This window comes from Bufo gargarizans, chromosome 5, assembly GCF_014858855.1.
Source record: "Bufo gargarizans isolate SCDJY-AF-19 chromosome 5, ASM1485885v1, whole genome shotgun sequence".
NCBI classification, from domain to species: domain Eukaryota; kingdom Metazoa; phylum Chordata; class Amphibia; order Anura; family Bufonidae; genus Bufo; species Bufo gargarizans.
In genome coordinates, this window is record NC_058084.1 from 319,681,801 (window position 1) to 319,701,769 (window position 19,969).

The 19,969-nt window shown below is 42.3% G+C and overlaps 1 protein-coding gene across 1 annotated transcript in view; it reads left to right on the forward strand.

The window, feature by feature from the left end:
- LOC122939434 (collagen alpha-1(XXI) chain-like) overlaps positions 1-12,648 on the forward strand; it is a 99,704-nt gene extending 87,056 nt beyond the window's left edge. The window contains exons 22-29 of the mRNA XM_044295501.1: positions 3,974-4,009; positions 7,955-7,999; positions 8,088-8,120; positions 9,936-10,082; positions 10,756-10,810; positions 11,126-11,314; positions 11,856-11,933; positions 12,458-12,648. Coding sequence (XP_044151436.1) covers positions 3,974-4,009; positions 7,955-7,999; positions 8,088-8,120; positions 9,936-10,082; positions 10,756-10,810; positions 11,126-11,314; positions 11,856-11,933; positions 12,458-12,648 — 774 coding nt within the window. The remainder of the gene's footprint in view (positions 1-3,973; positions 4,010-7,954; positions 8,000-8,087; positions 8,121-9,935; positions 10,083-10,755; positions 10,811-11,125; positions 11,315-11,855; positions 11,934-12,457) is intronic.
- Positions 12,649-19,969: the final 7,321 nt, after the last annotated feature.

Consider the following 19,969-nt stretch of genomic DNA (forward strand, 5'->3'; position numbering starts at 1 on the left):
CCAAAAATTTTTTTAGTAGTGGGGTTATAACAGAATGTTTAAAAAAGGATGGAAAGAGAGAGAAAGGTTAGCTATTGTAGTAAGGTGACTAATGAGAGTTGGCGAGAGGGACTGGAGGAGGTGGGAGAGTATAGAATCACTACTGCACGTAGTTGGTTGAGAAGAGAAGAGGCTAGAGACTTCTGCTATAGTGTCAAATGAGTAGAGAGAACAAGGAGGAAGTGTTAGAGGGAGGGTGATCGAAGTTGGATGGTGACTTTGTGATAAATTCCTGCCAGATGTTGTTATTCTTATCTTTGAAGTAAGTGGCCAGATCTTCAGCACAGAGTCAGTGGTGGGCAAATACCGGGGTCTCTTCAATGACGTCAGTTCCTTTGTATTTTGGCAGTCGATTTAAAGTAATGTTTTGTTAATATGTATGTACAGTCTGATGAAGGCACGTTCAGTGTCGAAACGTGTCAGTTATGATATGTGACCAATAAATTCAGCATTCAAAAAGCTACCATGGGTGAGTGCCGGTCCTTTCTATATTGCTGTTTCCTGGGACGCCAGCCCACAGACACGTGCACCGCCACACTATTCCATCGCAGTGCCGACCGGTAAATACTACATATTAGTGGGCAAACAGTCATTTTGGCTTGTTGAAAAGTAAGAAGCGGAGAGAAGTAAAGTAGGCTTGTTTGGCAAAGTTAAGGGAAGAATTATTGGTTTTATTGGGTTTGTCCCATGAAAAACATTCTACAGTTTTTAAACCTGCACTTGGATCTGAATACTTTTGTAGCATATACACTGAGTTATTCAATAAAATGGGAAGCTGACTTACATTTAGACTGGCGTTGGATGTGCTGAAGGATCCACCGCTAGATATAGGGGTTATTAAGACCAGCGTCTAAAACGCCGGTTTTAATAAATGACCCCCTATATCAATTAGGCCTCATGCACACGACCGTTATTTTTGCGGTCCGCAAAATTGGTTCCGTAGTTCCGTGATCCGTGTCCGTTTTTTCTTCCGTGGGTCTTCCTTGATTTTTGGAGGATCCATGGACATGAAGAAAAAAGTCGTTTGGCCGTGGCTTGTTGGTTTCTGTATCTGTGAAAGTTAGAAATGTTAGTAAGAGTACACGGGGAATAACCTGAAGTGTATTGTGGAGAAAGTAGTATTCCTACTCCTCCAGCATACCTGGTCCAGGAATATAGGAAAGGTGTAGCCCACCATAGGATAGGAAAGAGCAGCAGGGCACTGTGTCAGAATGCTACTAACATAGATTTGACAACACATTGCTCATAGCCAGGGGCGTAGCTAGAACTGACTGGGCCCCATAGCAAATTTTTGTACTGGGCCCCTCCCAAACTTAATGGACGCACTCATACACACACTCGCCACATACATGGACGCACTCACCACATACATGGACGCACTCATACACGTACTCACCATATACATGGACGCACTCATACAGGCACTCACCACATACATGGACGCACTCATACAGGCACTCACTACATACATGGACGCACTCATACAGGCACTCACCATATACATGGACGCCACTCATAACACGCATTCACCACATAACATGGACGCACTCATACAGGCATTCACCACATACATGGACGCACTCATACAGGCATTCACCACATACATGGACGCACTCATACACGTACTCACCATATACATGGACGCACTCTACAGGCACTCGCCATATACATGGACGCACTCATACAGGCACTCACCACATACCATGGACGCACTCATACAGGCACTCACCATATACATGGACGCACTTCATACAGGCACTCACCACATACCATGGACGCAGTCATACACGCATTCACCACATACATGGACGCACTCATAAAGGCACTCACAACATACATGGGCGCACTCATACAGGCACTCACCACATACATGGACGCACTCATACACGCATTCACCACATACATGGACGCACTCATACACGTACTCACCACATACATGGACGCACTCATACACGTACTCACCATATACATGGACGCACTCATACAGGCACTCGCCATATACATGGACGCACTCATACAGGCACTCACCACATACATGGACAGACTCACATACGCACTCACCACATATATGGACATATATACTGTGTGTATATATATATATATATATATATTACACACACACACACACACACACACACACACACATTACATACACATGAACTTTCAAGTAGTTATACACCTATTTCTACAGACAGACACTATTTCTACAGACAGACACTTACCTTTCCTGTAGACAGCTGATGTCTGGTCCTCACAGGCAGCCTGGAGAAGTAGGTGCCATCACCCCTCTGTGCCATCCAGTGACAGCAGTAGTAGGTTTTAGGCGGGACCAGTCTCCCTCGTCCCACTCCCAGTCCCTCCTCCACACAGCAGGACAGGTAACAACCACCCCCAACCCCCCCCCCCCCGGCCCCGCCCCCTCCCCCGCCTGAGTCCGCCTCCTACTAACTAGAGGGACTGGGTGGGAGGACTCAGGAGGCGGACTCAGGCGGTGGAGGGGGCGGGGAAATTCATTCTTTTCCTGCACTGCGGTCTGCGGGCGGCGCTGGTGCCAGCCTGGCTCCGCCTCCGCTACGCCCCCGTTCCGGCCCCCTCCACCGCATCCGCCGGCCTACCTCATGTTGGACCGCCCGCGCCCCGCCCACTACACTGGGCGAGCGGTCGGCCCTGGCTGCCTGTGAGTGCTGTGATTATAAAAAAAAAAAAAAATGATGCGGTCCGGACGGGCGGGCCCCCAGTGGCGTAGGGCCCCATAGCCACTGCTATGGTTGCTATGGCGATCCCTACGCCACTGCTCATGGCTGTGTTCACGCTCTCTGCTCTACCCTCTCTTCTTTCACTGTAGCCCAGTGTTAGAGACACCAGCAGGAATGTGGAGAAGATTGTACATAGAAGATCAGAGAGCGGAGAGGGGAAAAGCATCTAAGCATTCAGGAATACTACATTACATAGGCTGTACTATGTCAGAAAGTAGATTGGGAGAAGACCACAACCATATGGCAGTCTGCAGAAGCTGAAGGGAGAAATTCAGTACAGGAATTAAGCTGTGCAGATACTTAAATGCTAGCGAACTCAGCAGCCTCCTGGACACACAGACTTCATATCCAGCATGAATTGTTAGAAAAGACACACTCATATGAGAAAAGTGTAAACTAGGAGCAGGTTGCAAACTGAATAATTGGTGGTCTCAGTGAATGAATGAAGATTGCAGCCTTTTTTTTCGCTCATGGTAACCACTAACTAGTAATATAAAAAGAAAAGTTTCCTTATCAAAGGTGTCCACAGAATTAATAATAAAAGCTAGAAAAATTGAGAATTTCTTTTTTAAAAAAGCTCTAAATTTTTGCTGTAATATTTTATAGTTAATAGTTTATTTTGGAGCAAGTTATAATAATTGCTTTAAGGGGTTCTACACCTTTTTCTTACTGATGATCTATACCTTGGATAGGTCATAAGCATTTGATTGGTGGGGACTGACATCCAGGACCCCATCGATCAACTGTTTGAGCGCCGCTGCTTTTTCGCTGCAGCCTGCAAGCCAGTGACGTCACAACCCCCGCCGATCAGATGATGATGACCTTTTCAAAGGATAGATCATCAGTAAGAAAAAGGTGTAGAACCCTTTTATGCCCTGCCTTAAATAGCGAATCCAGTCTACATCTGCAAAAAATTAGATATGTCATTCTGTGCGGATGTCCATGTGCATCCATTTTTCTACTCATCCATACACTTGACTGAATACTGACAAGAATAGAATAGTGCATGCAACCAACAGTTGCGTGAATTGAACCACTGACTTTAATAGGTCCATGTGCAGTACATTGATTACAAGGATAACACAAGAGCATAAAATATGTCCGTCTGAATCAGCCAAAATGTTTAAAATATTTTTTTGTATTTAAAAAAAATAAAAATGTTATTAACTGTCTTGCAGGGTGAGAGCGGAGATGATGGAGTGAAAGGGGATCAGGTAATTTATTTGTAACATCTTACACTATCTTACTGTTTCTGCACACATTAAAGTGCAGATATTAATGCATATAACACATTTATGCTCAACTCAAAGAATTACTTAGTAGCATTTAAAAACATTTTTTTCTTGCTGTGAAATTGATCTTTTTGTTTAACATGTGGAATGTCCTTGGACTGGATTAAAGGGGTATTCCAAGATTTTAACATTGATAATCTATCTTCAGGATAGGTCATCAATATCAGATTGGCGGGGGCAACGATCAGACTTTTCAGATTTTCAGCACCGAAAGTTGCCTCGGCAGCTACGCAGGACAGAGCTATGCAGTTTCGGCGCTGACTTCTGTCGCTGAAGCTACTCTGCAACAGCTGATTGGTATAGGTGCAGGGTATTGGACCCCCACAGTTTTGATATTGATTGCCTATCCTGTGGATAGAATATTACACCTTTAATTCTTTCCAGACCTCCGTCGTACATGTACAAGTCCAGTCTTTAAAGCGAACCTTTCACCAGGATTTCACATAATAAACTATTACCAGTACCTTATAGATATCCTCATTGTGTTTGAATGCATTATTGTGCCGCTTTCCTGGGATGGATATTCATGAAAAAAACGAGTTATAAAGTCCTGTCTCCAGCTCCTGAAGTCATGCTCCTGAAGTCAAGGGGGTAGCCCTTCCCTCACTCCGGGCTGTACCTCCCCTGCCCTAACCCCGCCTCTATGTAGTGTAACTGACACCCGGCTCAGTCGCACGGACCGCGCTTGTACAGGCGGCGCATGCGCCGTCGAACTCGAGCGCGATCCTGTAACTGAATCGCGCATGCGCCGTCTTCGATGCCTGCCTGTCTACTCTTTCTCACGTGCGATTCAGTTACAGGATCACGCTCGAGTACGACGGCGCATGCGCCGCTTGTACAAGCGCGGTCCCTGCGACTGAGCCGGGTGTCAGTTACACTACATAGAGGCGGGGTTAGGGCAGGGGAGGTACAGCCCGGAGTGAGGGAAGGGCTACCCCCTTGACTTCAGGAGCATGACTTCAGGAGCTGGAGACGAGGACTTTATAACTCGTTTTTTTCATGAATATCCATGCCAGGAAAGCGGCACAATAATGCATTCAAACACAATGAGGATATCTATAAGGTACTGGTAATAGTTTATTATGTGAAATCCTGGTGAAAGGTTCGCTTTAAAGATAGCACACCCGCTTGCGAGCACAGCGGGCGCTATAACCGATGGGTTTCTGCTGTTTTCCACAGCAGAGGGCCGGGGCTAATGTCTGCATGGACATTTAACCCTTCAGTTGCCGTGGTCATCACGGCATCTGGGAATGCTAAAACTGGGAGCCACACACTTGCCAGCCCAGGCCACCCTTCCTTTGCTGAGATCGGGGAAAGTGGCCCATATTAGTAGTAGGCCTAAGGGCTCATTCACACAAACGTGTGCTGCCCATTGCTGTATTGCTGACTGCATTTGCGGATCCACAATACACGGGAAGCGTTCCATGTGCATTCCGCTTCGCGGATGCGGACCCATTCACTTCAATGGCTTTGCAAATCCGGAGATGCAGCATGGAAGCACGGAACGGAACACTACGGAGCACTGCAGAGCGCTTTCTGGGGTTCCGTTCCGTGCCTCCGCACCGCAAAAAGATAGAACTTGCTCTATCTTTTTGCGGAACGGACAGATCGCAGACCCATTCAAGTAAATGGGTCTGCGATCCCCATGCAGCTGCCCCACGGACAGTGCAAGCTCTAAGCCTGTACAAGGCTCACAGACCGAATAGTAGTATATTCCAATGTAGGTCTGCAGGTGGCATAATCTGTAATGCATACATATGCATGCATAGATATACAGTATTACAGGCACCGAGGGTGACTTAAAAAAGTTTATATTTTTTTTTAAATATTAAAAAATATAAAAATATAAAAATTCAAATCACTTTGAATTAAAAAAAAAACAATAAAAGAAATAAAACACCATGGACATCGCCACATCTAAAAACGCCAATATTATTAAAAAATAAAAATCTTTATCCCATACGGCGAACAGCGTAATGGAAAAAAGTTAAAGTGGCCAATTTGTCTTTTTTTTTGGCAATTAATCTACCAAAATTGAATAAAAAGCGATCAAAAAGCTGTACACACTCCAAAATCATATCAATAAAAACTATAGATCATCCTGCAAAAATGAAGCCCCCCCATACAGCTCCATAAACATAACTGTATGTTAAGGGGGGTCAGAATATGGCGATGAAAATATAAAATTAATTTTTGCCAAAGTTTTTTTTTTCAGTATTAAAACACAAGAAAAACTATGTAAGGGCTCATGCACACGACCGTAAGTATTTTGCAGGCCGCAAAAAATACGGATGACATCCGTCTGCATTCCGTATTTTGCGGAACGGAACAGCTGGCCCGTCATAGAACTATCCTTGTCTGTAATGTGGACAATAATAGGACATGCTCTTTTTTTGCGGAACGGAAATACGGACATACGGAAACGGAATGCACACGGAGTAACTTCTGTTTTTTTTTTGTGGACCTATTAAAGTGAATGGTTCCGCATACAGTCCGCAAAAAAAACTGAACGGACATGGAAAGAAAATACGTTCATGTGCATGAGCCCAAAATGTGATATTGTTGTAATCATACTGACCTGGAGAATAAAAGTAAGGCCTCTTTCACACGAGCGTGACGGATTAGGTCCAGATGCGTTCAGGGAAACGCGCACCATATTGCAAGCAAGTTCAGTCAGTTTTGTCTGTGATTACGTTCAGTTGATCAGTTTTTTCCGCGCGGGTGCAATGCGTTTTGATGCATTTTTCACGCGCATGATAGACTGAAGGTTTAGCAACCATCAGTGAAAAACGCATTGCACTCGCACTTGCTTGCGGATGCAATGCGTTTTTCACTGAAGCCCCATTCACTTCTATGGAGCCAGGGCTGCAGGAAAAACGCAGAATATAGAACATGCTGCGATTTTCACGCAACGCAGAACTGATGCGTGAATAAAACGCTCATGTACACAGCCCCATTGAAATGAATGGGTCAGGATTCAGTGCGGGTGCTATGCGTTCACGTCACGCATTGCACCCGCGCGGAAAACTCGCTTGTGTGAAAGGGGCCTAACTGGTCAGTTACTGCATAGGGAACACCGTAAAAACAAAACCCATAAAACTGTGGTGGAATTGCATTTTTCTTCCTATTCAATCTCATTTGGATTTTTTTTTTCTGCTTCCAACTACAATTTATGCAATAGTAAATGGTACCATTAAAAAGTACAACTTAAAAAAAAAAAAATCCCAGGGTCCTCAAGAGGTCTTATCCCACCTCTAAAACTCAGACTCCATCTGATCTCCTAATTGCAGTCATATATTATAGAGACATTATAGCCCTCTCCACTGAAATGTATAGACTCTATGCAGTTATGGGGATCTTCAAACTATGAAATCCCTTAGATTCCAGAAGAGAGAGTCATACACGTCTCAACTTTTCTTGGCTGAGTAGGATTGTCAAACAGCCAAAGAGTCTGTTGTTTCCCTGAGAGGTGGATGTCCCAAGCACTGTATACACCATACATATAAACAGTGGCTACAAAATGTTGGCCCCAGGAGCACACTTTTGAAAGCCTCTCTCTAATATTTTGGCTCTTTTAAATCTTGCTAAAGCCCTTCACTTCTCAGAGTTCTGGTGTAATACCATAACACCAATAATACTGGAAAACAATCATAATGGACTGCTGCGCCTATTGCATGTTCAAATGTTATATGATCTCTTCAGAACCCTACTACAGTTACTTTCACCCAGGGCAAAAGTTCATTTTGCTGCCCTAACCCTGGATCTTTGTTGGTGTAGCTCCTGGCATGGCACTCAGCATAACCCCTCTTCCCATGCCCCTTATCTGACTTATTAATTAATTCCATTTTCTGTGCTATTTTCTTGCAGGGGGATAAAGGTGAAGCTGGTCAACCTGGACCTCCAGGAATAAGGGTAACCACAATGCTATTGCTCATGTGTGAAAACATAATAAAAAATATTTAATGATTTTAATAATTTTTCATTTTGCTTAAAAATGCAGGGTGAAGAAGGAGGCAAAGGAGCCAAAGGAGAGGTACTGTGAGAAAAATACTAAAATGGCTTCTTGGTTCATGATGTGAGACTCTATTATCCCTGGGTTAAAGGGGTTGTCCTTATTTATTTATTTTTTTGTTCTTTGTATGTTTGTAACTAAGCAAATGTAAGGGGTTTTCAATTCGCTTACTTCGCCTACAGTGGCCCTGTTCTCCTAGCTAGCTGAGGGTCACATGACCTGTGATGTCAGCGTCTTTCCGTGCACAAGTCTGAGGGAGTGGGAGGAGCATGTCTGCCTCTGTGCATGGAAGGTCACACTGTGAAGGCTGTGCTGGTTGGAGTGATACACCACGCACCCTGCACTACCCGGTCTGCTGGCTGAGTTATCTGCCCTGTGCTTCCCCCCCCCCCCCCCCCCCCCCACACACACACTGGATTCTTCAGCAAAGTTTAACCCATTCTACAATCAGCAGCTTAGACACAGGGTTGGAGGCTCAGGTACTGAGCAGCTGCAGGGTTTCCTCATCTCCAGGCACTGAAGAGACAAATGCTGTGCACAGGATCTTCTCTCCCTCCTCACCCTGCAGACACAGAGCTGACAAATACTGGAGGAGTTATCTCCTCAATACTCTTCTGCTGGCTGTGAGGAAGTATCTGCAGAGCATTGCACAAGAACAGGTGGGGGAAGATCCTGTGTGTATCAGCAATGTCATTGTACTGTACTGCTGGAACTTGTAGTCCCACGCATAGAACATGAGTATCCCAGCAGTCAGACATGAGTATCCCAGCAGTCGGACATTTTACTCAGGGCAGCAATCTTATTCACTCCCTTTGCATAGCGGGGGGAGGGGGGGGGGGGTAATCTTTGTTGACACCCACAAATATACATGAAGAAAACCTCAGAGATTGTTGTTACACGCCCCCACAGCTCTGCAACTGCATGTCAACAAAGGGCCACAATAAAACTAGGGAAAAGAGGAAATACTTTTTTTTGTCTAAAACGTGCTTCGTTGATGTATATTATGCTGACCATCAGCTTTCCAGTACTTTATTTTATTTACATAACTCCTAACATTAGTCCCCAAGCAACATTGGTGGTGTCTGCTGGTGTTGGAGATAGTAGTAGTGTGACAACTGGGAGCAGGGTGGACTGGGGCTAGTATTGCTGAGTGCTAAAAGGGGAGTGGACTGGGGGAGGAACATGCTATGATTACTGAGGAAGGTGGGGGTTGTTGTGTGAAGACTGGGGAAGTGGATTGAACAATGCTGTAACTACCAAGGAAAGCAGTTATCTCACTACGTATATCAGGGATTGGCAACCTTTGGCACCCCAGCTGCTGTGAAACTACAACTCTCAGAATGCACACATACTTGGTTGTTCTCATAACTCCGATAGAAATTCAAAGAGGATTCTGGGAATTGTAGTTTCAGAACAGCTAGAGTGCCGGAGGTTGTTGATCCCTGTACTACATGAAGTTATATGTAAAGCCCTGCTTGCACATCTCATACAGCAACTAAGGAGTCTGTACCTAGACCTGGCTAAGATTTTCCATGCCGGAAAGAAGACTCAGAATAAATAAAAGATAGAAAGATACAGATACTATATAACCAGAAGAATTTTGGAAGAAGACTTCTGGGCATTATATCATGTTTCAGTGTATTATATAAAAATGTCGCCACCTGCTGGTCACAGAGTAAACAGCAAAACTTCATTATGTTGAATCCTAAATCAGCTTTACACTGCATTAATAAAAATAGATATACTTTTTACACACACACACACACACAGGATTTATTGCATTTATTTCTCTGTAATGTGCCTACACTAAGATCTTTGTGTTTTTGTGAACTGCAGAAAGGTGAAGTTGGCGACTATGGTGAAAAAGGGCAAGAAGGCATAAAAGGTGAAGTTGGTACACAAGGAATTCTAGGGCCTCGTGGTTTTCCAGGGGAAATAGGCCCACAAGGAAGATCTGGAATACCTGGTATTCCAGGAAAACCGGTTAGTAGCAACATTAGCCGTAAAAGCTACATATTCTAGTATTAAAAGATTGTCGTTTTTTTGTAAATTTGGCTCTGTTTACATATCTACTAGTGATTTCCATAGAATTCCATTGACTTTAATGGGGTCCATTCAATTTCCATCATGGTGTCCATCATTTTATTGAACAAAATAGCGCAGTACATTTTATCTTTTTGTCTATTGTTTTTTAACAGAAATTGCAACGCAGATATGAACACAGCTTTATCACAGGCTCTGTTCATGTCTGCGTACAATGCGTCACTGCAGGTCTACTGAACTGTACTCATGGAATTATGTGAGTACCGTTCAGTAGATCAGCGATCGGGCAGGAGTACACAGCAGCATAAATCGTTATGATACTGTGAGTTCATGTCAAATGAGCAGTGGTCGGTCCAGGATATATAGCCATCACAAGGGGTGTGTTTCCCGGACTAAACACGTGCGTGTGAAACTGGCCAATCTTGCAGTTCTATTTTTGCCGTAAAAAATATTGACTCCAATGTTATAAGTGGAAATCATAATGCTAGTGTAAATTTCTTCCATGGAAACTATTACACACAATCCTGGGATGGGTAAAGGTTTTGCCGATTACTGACATGTATCCAGTCCTCTCCGCTGGTAAAAACTGAAAAATGTATGTTTTTTGCTATAGGGAAAATCAATGACTGATGACCATGTCATGAAGTTGTGCAGTAATTTATTGCGTGGTAAGTGATAATAACAAGTTAGTCATAGATTTATTAACTTAGTGAATATCACTTGTGCTAAGATCATAATGTAATATATAATGAGTGTGACAGCACAGTCTTGCTCTAGTCTAACTGTATTGGAATCCAAGCTTCACTTAGTAGATGGATCTTATGGTGGTGAAGGCTTCATCCATAAAACTCTTTATATATAGTATACCTAACTATACATAGACTACAACTATAGATAGACTTCAAAATAATCTGCTTCTGTTTTAAGCAGACTGTATGTTTCTTACTTTTCCCTGTTTGATGTGCTGTGCATTCCCTTTTTAGAGCAGCTACCTTCTCTACTTCATAATATGAGCCCAAGATGTCCACCTTGTGAGGGAAAGCCAGGGCTCCCGGGGATGCCTGGTATCCAAGGAAAAGCTGGTGATAGAGGACCACCCGGGTACCCAGGAAGAGGAGGCAGATCTGGATATCCAGGAGTTCAGGGATTAATAGGACCTCAAGGAATTAAAGGTGACATTATAAAGGATTTATTACAAGTTCTTTACCGTATACATATTTTGTGTTTAAATTTACCTTTTTTGTATTTTTTATAAAAAACCCAGTCCGAAAAACCCTTACGAGTCCGAAAAACCCTTACCCTAAGTTCACACCTGAGCGTTTTACAGCGCGTTCAAACGCGCTGTAAAACGCTCAACACGTGAAAACCAATGCTTCCCTATGGTCCTGGTTCACACTTGAGCGTTTTACAGCGAGTTTGAACGCGCTGTAAAACGCCAGACGCATAAACAAGTTCTTGAGCTTTTTTGGGGGCGTTTGTCGCGCGTTTTGGCCCATAGACTCATTGGACAACACTGCAGTCAATCACACAAACGCGCGTCAAACGCGCGTTTACTATTGCAAAAAACGCGCATAAAAACGCGCGTCTCAGAAACGCTCAGGTGTGAACCCAGGGTTAGAGTACATCCAGTTTACAATTCAGCCACTAATGTTGAATTCATAATGACTTAACATATAGTTATGTCTTGAAAATGAGTGAATCTGTTTATTGCAGGAGATAAAGGACCAAAAGGAGAAAAAGGTTCTAAAGGAGAACGTGGCATAGGAGAGCAAGGACCACCAGGAGCTCAAGGTATAAAAAATGTGAATTACTGTATACATGATAAAATGAAACAGGTATAAATCCACAATATCTTAAATTATATTGCTAAATCATGTCAACAGAAATAATCCCAAATACTAAATACTAGAGGTTGAAAAGAAAATTACCTAAATACACCTAGATTTGGCTGTAGCTTTTATTGCATGATACATTTTCATTTTTACTTGTATGACCTGTCAATGAGACAGGTTCTTAAGAAAAGCCTAGGTGGAGTCTGACCTATATGCCCAGAATAATGGACTCCAAATTTCCATACTTGGCCAGGTCATCGGCTTCAGCACCCACCTCTTATGTCCTGTGACTGTCTCATTGACGCGTCACAAAAGTGAAAAAAAAGGTGATGTCGAAGGGAAATCTTAAAAAAAAAAATTCTAAGCAAAAAATTTAAGATTTTGGTTTATTGAACATTATTCCTTTGCAAATTACATAAAGAACAATCTCTAGTACACAACGATGGATATTATTTTAAATGAATTTGTACTGATACCTGACAGGATTACCTGGAATTAATGGAAGCAATGGAGAAGGACTGGTTGGACCTTCAGGAAATCCTGGAAAAAATGGAGTACCTGGAACTCCAGGAAAGCGTGGATTTCCTGGAACTCCTGGAGTTTGCGACCTATCTTCATGTCTATCTGCATATGGAGCTAGGGATGACCCTTTCAGAAAAGGACCAAACTTCTGAACTTCTGGAAAAGTCTGATCGTTTGAAGACTTCATCCTGTATATCATCTCAGGAAAAGGAACTATTTGATGTGTTACAGTGTACAGCAGCTGGTTTGTACAGTACGCATAATAGAGTATACATCTTGCACTGATGTCGTCACGTCTTGCATCTCGTTTTCAGTGGACTACTTTCATCAAAAACACGTTTACCTTCCAGTGTAAGGCAGACTGCAGTATTGTATTACTCTTATTACAGAAGTTGTATTCTTATTATTTTTTCCATAGGACAATAGGAGGAATTTATACATGTTAAATTATCTGACATGCTCTGGACACACAGGATCAGAGCTGCTGAACTAATGTCTAGTACTTTTGAGGAGATAAATACACTATTTAGAGCCTTCAAAACATAATCTTTTATACCTGTCCAGTTTTTAACCAATTGCCTCCCCTTATTGTCTGTGCTCTCCTGACTTCACCGCTTGTTTTTTTTGTTTGTTTTTTGCCCTGTCCATTGTCCCTCCACTGCCCCATTTTGGCACCCAATATGGCTATCTGTAGTAAATGTACAGGGAAGAGTAGACATCAGCTCTCTTCAGTGGACGTTGTCTTCTTCCTCACTGTGATGCTATGACGCTCTGTAACCCAGTCATTTATGAGCCGCCACCCTTGCAAACACAGAATTAATCTCCTGTCTGGATCTTCTGGTCTTCTGCCTGTGACTGTCACCACCAGACATCTGAGAAGCTCTGACAGATGCCTTTCAGAACCTCCTCCTTGAGCTTCCTTTGTTTTGGTTTTCAGTTCCTCATCTCGTTAGCCTCTCTCAGCTGTCATGTAGTTGGACTGATTGCATCCCTTTAAATTCCTCCCCATAATGCATTAGTGTGCGGTTTATACAACTTCCTGGAGTGTGTATGCATGCTGATCCTATTTCCCAGTCTTCTACAAGATAAGTGTTGTACATTAATTTGTGATTTTCTGTTTGCTGGATCCCAGGTGACCCTGACTCCCTCCGTGTCTAGTGTAGGGAGCCGGTGGTCGTGTCCCCTCACTGTTATAGGGTGTTCAGGTGTTATACAGCGAGGTACGAGAATATGCGATCATCTACCATAGGGATTTTCGCATAGGCTGAGCAGTCAGGGTCTGATGCAGGGGTCTCCCTTTTTGTTCCTTAGTTTTGGATCCAGTGAGTCATATATTCATTTTGTGTTGTCTTGTTTCCTGTACACCTTCCGTGACAGTGACTTCTTCACCTCCGTTCACAATGGCAGTTGCTCCAGTATAACTGGATTACAGAGGCTAAGGTCAGAGTGTCTCTAACATCACTATAAGTCTGCACTGACTGGACAGCGTCACAGAGGCAGATAACAATATCCACTTAGGGCAGCTGAGGTCTCCTCCTTTCTGTGATTGGTTAAAAAACAAAACTGAGGACATGTCCTCTTTAAAGAGGTTGTCTAGTTTAGAAGGTAAGATGAAAAAAGATTGTGATTCCTCAGTGGTTGATACCTTTTAATGGCTAACTGAAAAGATGATAAAATTTCAAGCTTTCGAGGCTACTTGGTCCTCTTCATCAGTTTAGAAGGAAGAGTGTCTGCAAAGAGCAGCCCTCACTCTGGAGGACTTGGCTTGTTCAGTCACAATACAGAGCCTTCATCTATCCTAATGTTCTATGTAGGCAATCACTCCGTTTGTCACGGGGACTTGTACAATCATAGCTGAACAAATATATGAACATGAAGATTGAGGTAGAAAGTCAACAATCTGAATTGATTATAACACTGGATGTACTCTTTGTAAGGTAATGTTAACATCTGCGACTTATCTTTTCTTCAACAAAAAACAAGATGCCTTGCTGGATGTGTCATACAATGGAACCCAAGAGATGCTTGACATAACCCACTGATTTACAATGGAGCCCATTGCAGTTCTGATGTTTCTGTCATTTTGAGGGTAACACAGCTTAATATAAAGACATGGCCCTGACACTTTATAGACATCACTGACTTGTATGAGATATCAACAGACAGACAAGGTAACAAGAGGGAAATTTACATGTTGATGACTCTCATATCAGTTGCCCCTGCTCATAAATACCTACTAAACAATAAAACATACCCACAGATTTTACTACCAAAATGAGATATAAGTTGCCTTTGTAATCCTATCTACAGTTTTGAAGAACAATTTAGGATAAATCTTCTATTATTGAGGATACACTTTTAGATCATATGGTCCCAGATACATAAGTGTGAACAATAGTCTTTATTAAATCAAACATATATACTATTTATATACTTATGACTAGTTAACATAGTCATTTTTTCATAGATAGCAGCACAGAGCGTTAAACTGGTAGCGATCTGTCTGCCCACAAACTGCCAGTTGGTTTCAGTAGCAAACAGCAGAAGTGTGAATTCAATTCTGGACTATTAATGGTACGTTAAAGGGTTTTCCCGTGACAGAAAGTTATAGGATATTACTATGACATGCTATGACGGGGGTCTGACTACCGAAAATCACACAATCCTGAGACTAAAAGCAACATATCACTAGTTTAAAGTTGCACCTCTTCGAAGTTTTCCCCTACAGCAGTCTGCCTTCATAGCTGATGGCTGAGACCATGGTCCGAGCATGGAAGAACTGGTGCTAAAATAGCCCTTCATTCTTAGGGTGGGTCCACATGTTGGTTTCTGTGGCAGATTTTTGGGTAGTTTTTTGAGCCAAAGCAAGAAGTCGGTTGGAAGGGGATGAACAATTTAAAGGAAGGACTTATACTTCTGCTTCCTGTTGGATTTACTTCCGACATAGGCTCAAAAACTGCCCCAAAAACTTGCACAAAAATCCACCCTTAGGGTCCATATGTTAGGACTAGTGTTGTGCGAAGCATTCAAAACGGAATTTGGTCCAAAGTTTAGGAATCCAAATTTCTTTGTGCTTCATGGTAATGAATATTTGGTGAAAATTGACGTGTTACAAAGTGAAAGTAAGAAGCCTGGGAATATAAGATAGCCTATAATGCCGTGCAGCCAGCAATCCACACATAGCCATCCTATGTGATGTCACAGCCCTATAAAACCCTCATCCCACATGGTCTCCACAATTGTCCTGTGAGCTGAGCATAGGGAGAGACATGGTGCTCATGTGCTAGGGACAGTGTTGCTAAAAATTATTAATAGAAGAATATTGGAGCAGGGAGAGTGCAGGCAGAGTGTAGGGAGACGTATTCTGCATCAGTTTTATTTATTTATTCCTACATTTACTTATTCCTACAGCAGCTGTAAACTAAGATATGTAATTCAATACCAATTAGATGGTCTTTATTATTCCAGTTCCAGTGTGCCAATCAATACCATCCTGTCTGCACCCCTTAGGGGAAGCAGGTCTTAATGATGACCATCTTCATCTTTTGCTGCTTTTACTTCTTCCAAATTATCCTTCAAAGTCTCCATGTCCTAGAAAAGTCAGCAAGATGCAGAGAGAGGAGGATCTGGATGTTCCTGATGACATATACTCATCGATATTAGATGATGTGGAAAAGGAAGAAAAGCAGATGGCAGAAGAAGGGCTCCCTCCAGTAGGGCAGGAGAGAGATGGGGTTGGAGAAGTGGGTATGCCAGAGCCGATTAATAGTCTGTGTTTACTGTCAAATAACCTGCAGGAGATTGCAGGCCAGAACAGCAATAATATGCATATTGTCCCCATACCAGCAACAGCCCCTGTTTACAGGTGCATTAAAGGTGCCGCGTGACCATTAACAATGAAGGACTATACAGTCCAGTCTTCATTATTAAATGAAAGGCAGCTGCAGGCTAATTAGCCATGTGGTTCTTCACCACACCATGGCCGAAGTCTGCCCGCAGCACAGCGCCTGGGTATACCTGATTTATAGTGATTCATGTTGAATTAATTTGTAACAAATCAAATTTCTTGGCTAACTTTGGGACACTCACCAATCCGATAATTCTGGTGATATTTTATTACTTTCTGCAATGGGGGAAACTTTTTTTGGCACATGACAGATTCTTTGTAGAACTTTAAATGACTAAAATACTGACTGGGGCTGTTAAAGTACACACATGGGGTTTTACAGACCCTATTGAAATGCATGGAAAGTTGTGAGCATGCCCTGTATCACATATGGTAGCTAAATATGACAGAATATACTGTAAGTACAGCAGTGTACTGGCAAGGTAACACAACTCATTTTTACATTATATCGTTATATAAACTGAAAAATGGAGGTTTAAGGTAAAATAATGAATTAAACATATTCATTAAAATGTTTACATGAATCTTAAATCATCAGTATTACAATGTTTCTTTTATATTTTACTTTATCAAAATCATTGTTTAATGACGGATGTGATCCTTCTTGTACGTATTATGGGCTGTTCTTATTTTGTTTCTGTCATAATAAAACATTTTTTACTTCTCTTGTATATTTCTATGATGCCATTAATGTGACTGAAAAGCACCGGTAATATACAGTAAAATGATTTTGATGCATGATCGCATTATGAACTTAAGAATTCAGGGGAACAAAAGGCTCAATGTTTTCAACCCACCCCTTTAAAAAAAAAAAATTTAAACCCCCATTAAAACTAACGGAGAAATCCATGATTCAGCACTAAGTACCACTCTTGTGCTGGGCAAAATGAATAATCGAAAAGTCGCAAGAAAGCCACAAATGAGGAAAATAAGTCACACCTCTAATACACATGGCCTCTGTGCAGGCTTCCCCAATAAACTTATAACGATAGACACACACACAGCACGACATGAGGAGGCAATCTGCAATTCGCTGCACCCATGACCTTTAATGTGACTGTAAGGGGTTACTCTGCTTCCACACATGCTTTCCCGATTGCCTAATGCCTAAGGCTGCCAAGTAGTTAAGCGACCCACGCAAACGCACAATAAATTCTAAAAATGTATTATGACTTTGGACTTTTAAATATTATGAGGGACATTTACAAAACTCTTTATGCCGCTTTTGTTGCAAAATATCGTAAATGCATATGTGCACCATAATTTGCTACTTTTTAAACTTCTTGCCACCACTAAAAGGGGAGTGACTTCACGGGAGGGTGGGGTTTAGCACAGCCCGCCAGATTTACTATAACTTATACCAGAAACTGGAATAATTTATACCTGGTTGGCGCATGGCAGGGCAGAGATGTGCCTAATTTATTAAGAGGCGCGTGGAGATCAAGACGTATGGGTAAGACAGTCTTGATAAATGTATGGATTTATACGAATGAACTATGACTCCTAGCACAACACGATTCATAACAGAATTTATACAAATAAGATGTAACTCATATAAGACAATTCATAACACTTAGCCTTTCGCTCCAATATTATAATCACATGTATCATCATTACATTTAGATTTGAAATTTTATTTGATTCTAAAAACTCGTTCCTGGCCGTTATTTTTATTTATTATTAAAGCACCATTCATTCCATAGCGCTGTACATAGGATAAGGGGTGTACATACTGTACATAATAGAGACAATTGCACTAGGCATGAAGAAGACGAGTTACAGACTGGTACAGAAGGAGAGAGGGCTTACAATCTACTGCCCGCGAGGGCTTAATCTACAAGTTATGGAGGAAGGAATCAGAAGGTGAGGGTGAAGCTAGTCATAGCGGTATAGAGGCAGCAGGGTCACTGGTTGTAGGCTTGTCTGAAGAGGTGGGTTTTCAGGTTTCTTTTGAAGGATTCCACTGAAGGTGAGAGTCTGATATGTTGGAGTAGACAATTACAGAGTATGGGGAATGCACGGGAGAAATCTTGGAGGCGGTTGTGGGAAGAGGTGAGGAGAGGGTGGGGATGTACAGTAGCTCAGAGATGTATGGCGGAGACAGGTTGTGGACGGTCTTAAACGTATTTGTTAGTATTGTGAACTGAATTTTTCTGGGCAATGGGGAGCCAGTGAAGGGATTGGCAGAGGAGCAACAGGGGGAGAGGTGGATTAGACGGGCAACAGAGTTGAGGACATTGTCATTGATTGTATGTATAGCCATTCACACATTTCTGTGTTTCTAGTCTGTTGGTTTTCAACTTCTCTCTGTATACTATTTGGCATGACGCCTGCACATGCCATGGCAATGTTTTGTTCATACTAGTTACCAAGCTGATGGGTATAGGTAAAGTACGTATATGTTAGGCTACTTTCACATCTGCGTTTTTGCTGGATCCGTCATGGATCAGAAAAACGCTTCCGTCATGATAATACAACCGTCTGCATCCGTTATGAAAAGATCCGGTTGTATTATCTCTAAAATAGTCAAGATGGATCCGTCTCTAGAACCATACTGAACAGATTGCTTTCCATTCAGAATGCATTGGGACAAAACTGATGTGTGGTTTTCCGGTATTGAGACCCTTTACTGGATTTCAATACAGGAAAAGAATAACGTTAGTGTGAAAGTACCCTAAGGCTTTTTAAAAATGATTGCTTGGAGCGCAGGAGGAGGAGCATATGAGCGCATGCAGGAAGTAGCGCTTGCTGCTCCCTCCCAGGCCTCGGTTCAATGCTGATGTGTTTTTGGTGCACAGAGAAATGCACACCAATAAGCATCCCGACTTGTAAGGCCCTCTCGATGACGCTGTGAATGAATCCCTCACCTACCTGTGTTTTTTAACTCTTTATATATTTTATGGCATATCTAGTAAAAGTTATATTTTAAGGAATAATATACCCGGTCAACATAGGAATTTGAAAGAATACAGGGGGGAAGAGAGGGAAACTTCAGATGAACTAAGATATCTCCATCTCCCAAGGTACAAAAAAAGGAGACCAAACTAAACAGCAGCTGATAACTTGTATGAATAAACAAATGAGTTCCTCCAAAAATGCTCAGCTTAAAAAAGACGATAATATCCCCTGTGTTACGGGTGGAGATATGGAGGAAGACTCCCCAATTGTGGAGAGAGACATTAGGAAGAGCATAGGGGGAGGCGACATTAGCTCAACAAAAGATGTACAGGTTCCCAGCCTGCAGGATATCTTCCTAGAGATTAAAAAATTTAACACATCAATTATTATCGATCTCTCTCTCTCCAAATGGGGAATGTGAATGAAAAGGTAGAACTACTCCGTGCAGATTTGCACAACTATAAGAACAGGTTAGATGTACTTGAGAAGAGAGTATCAGACATGGAAGATATGGTACAAAAAGCGGTCATAGAGAGGGGGAAAATATCTGAAAATAAAGAATAAATCAGTAGATATGGAGAACAGAGCTAGAAGGTCTAATATAAGGTGTATGGGATTCCAGGAGGGTGTGGAAGGGCAAGAAGTGACTGTTTATGCAAAACTGGTTG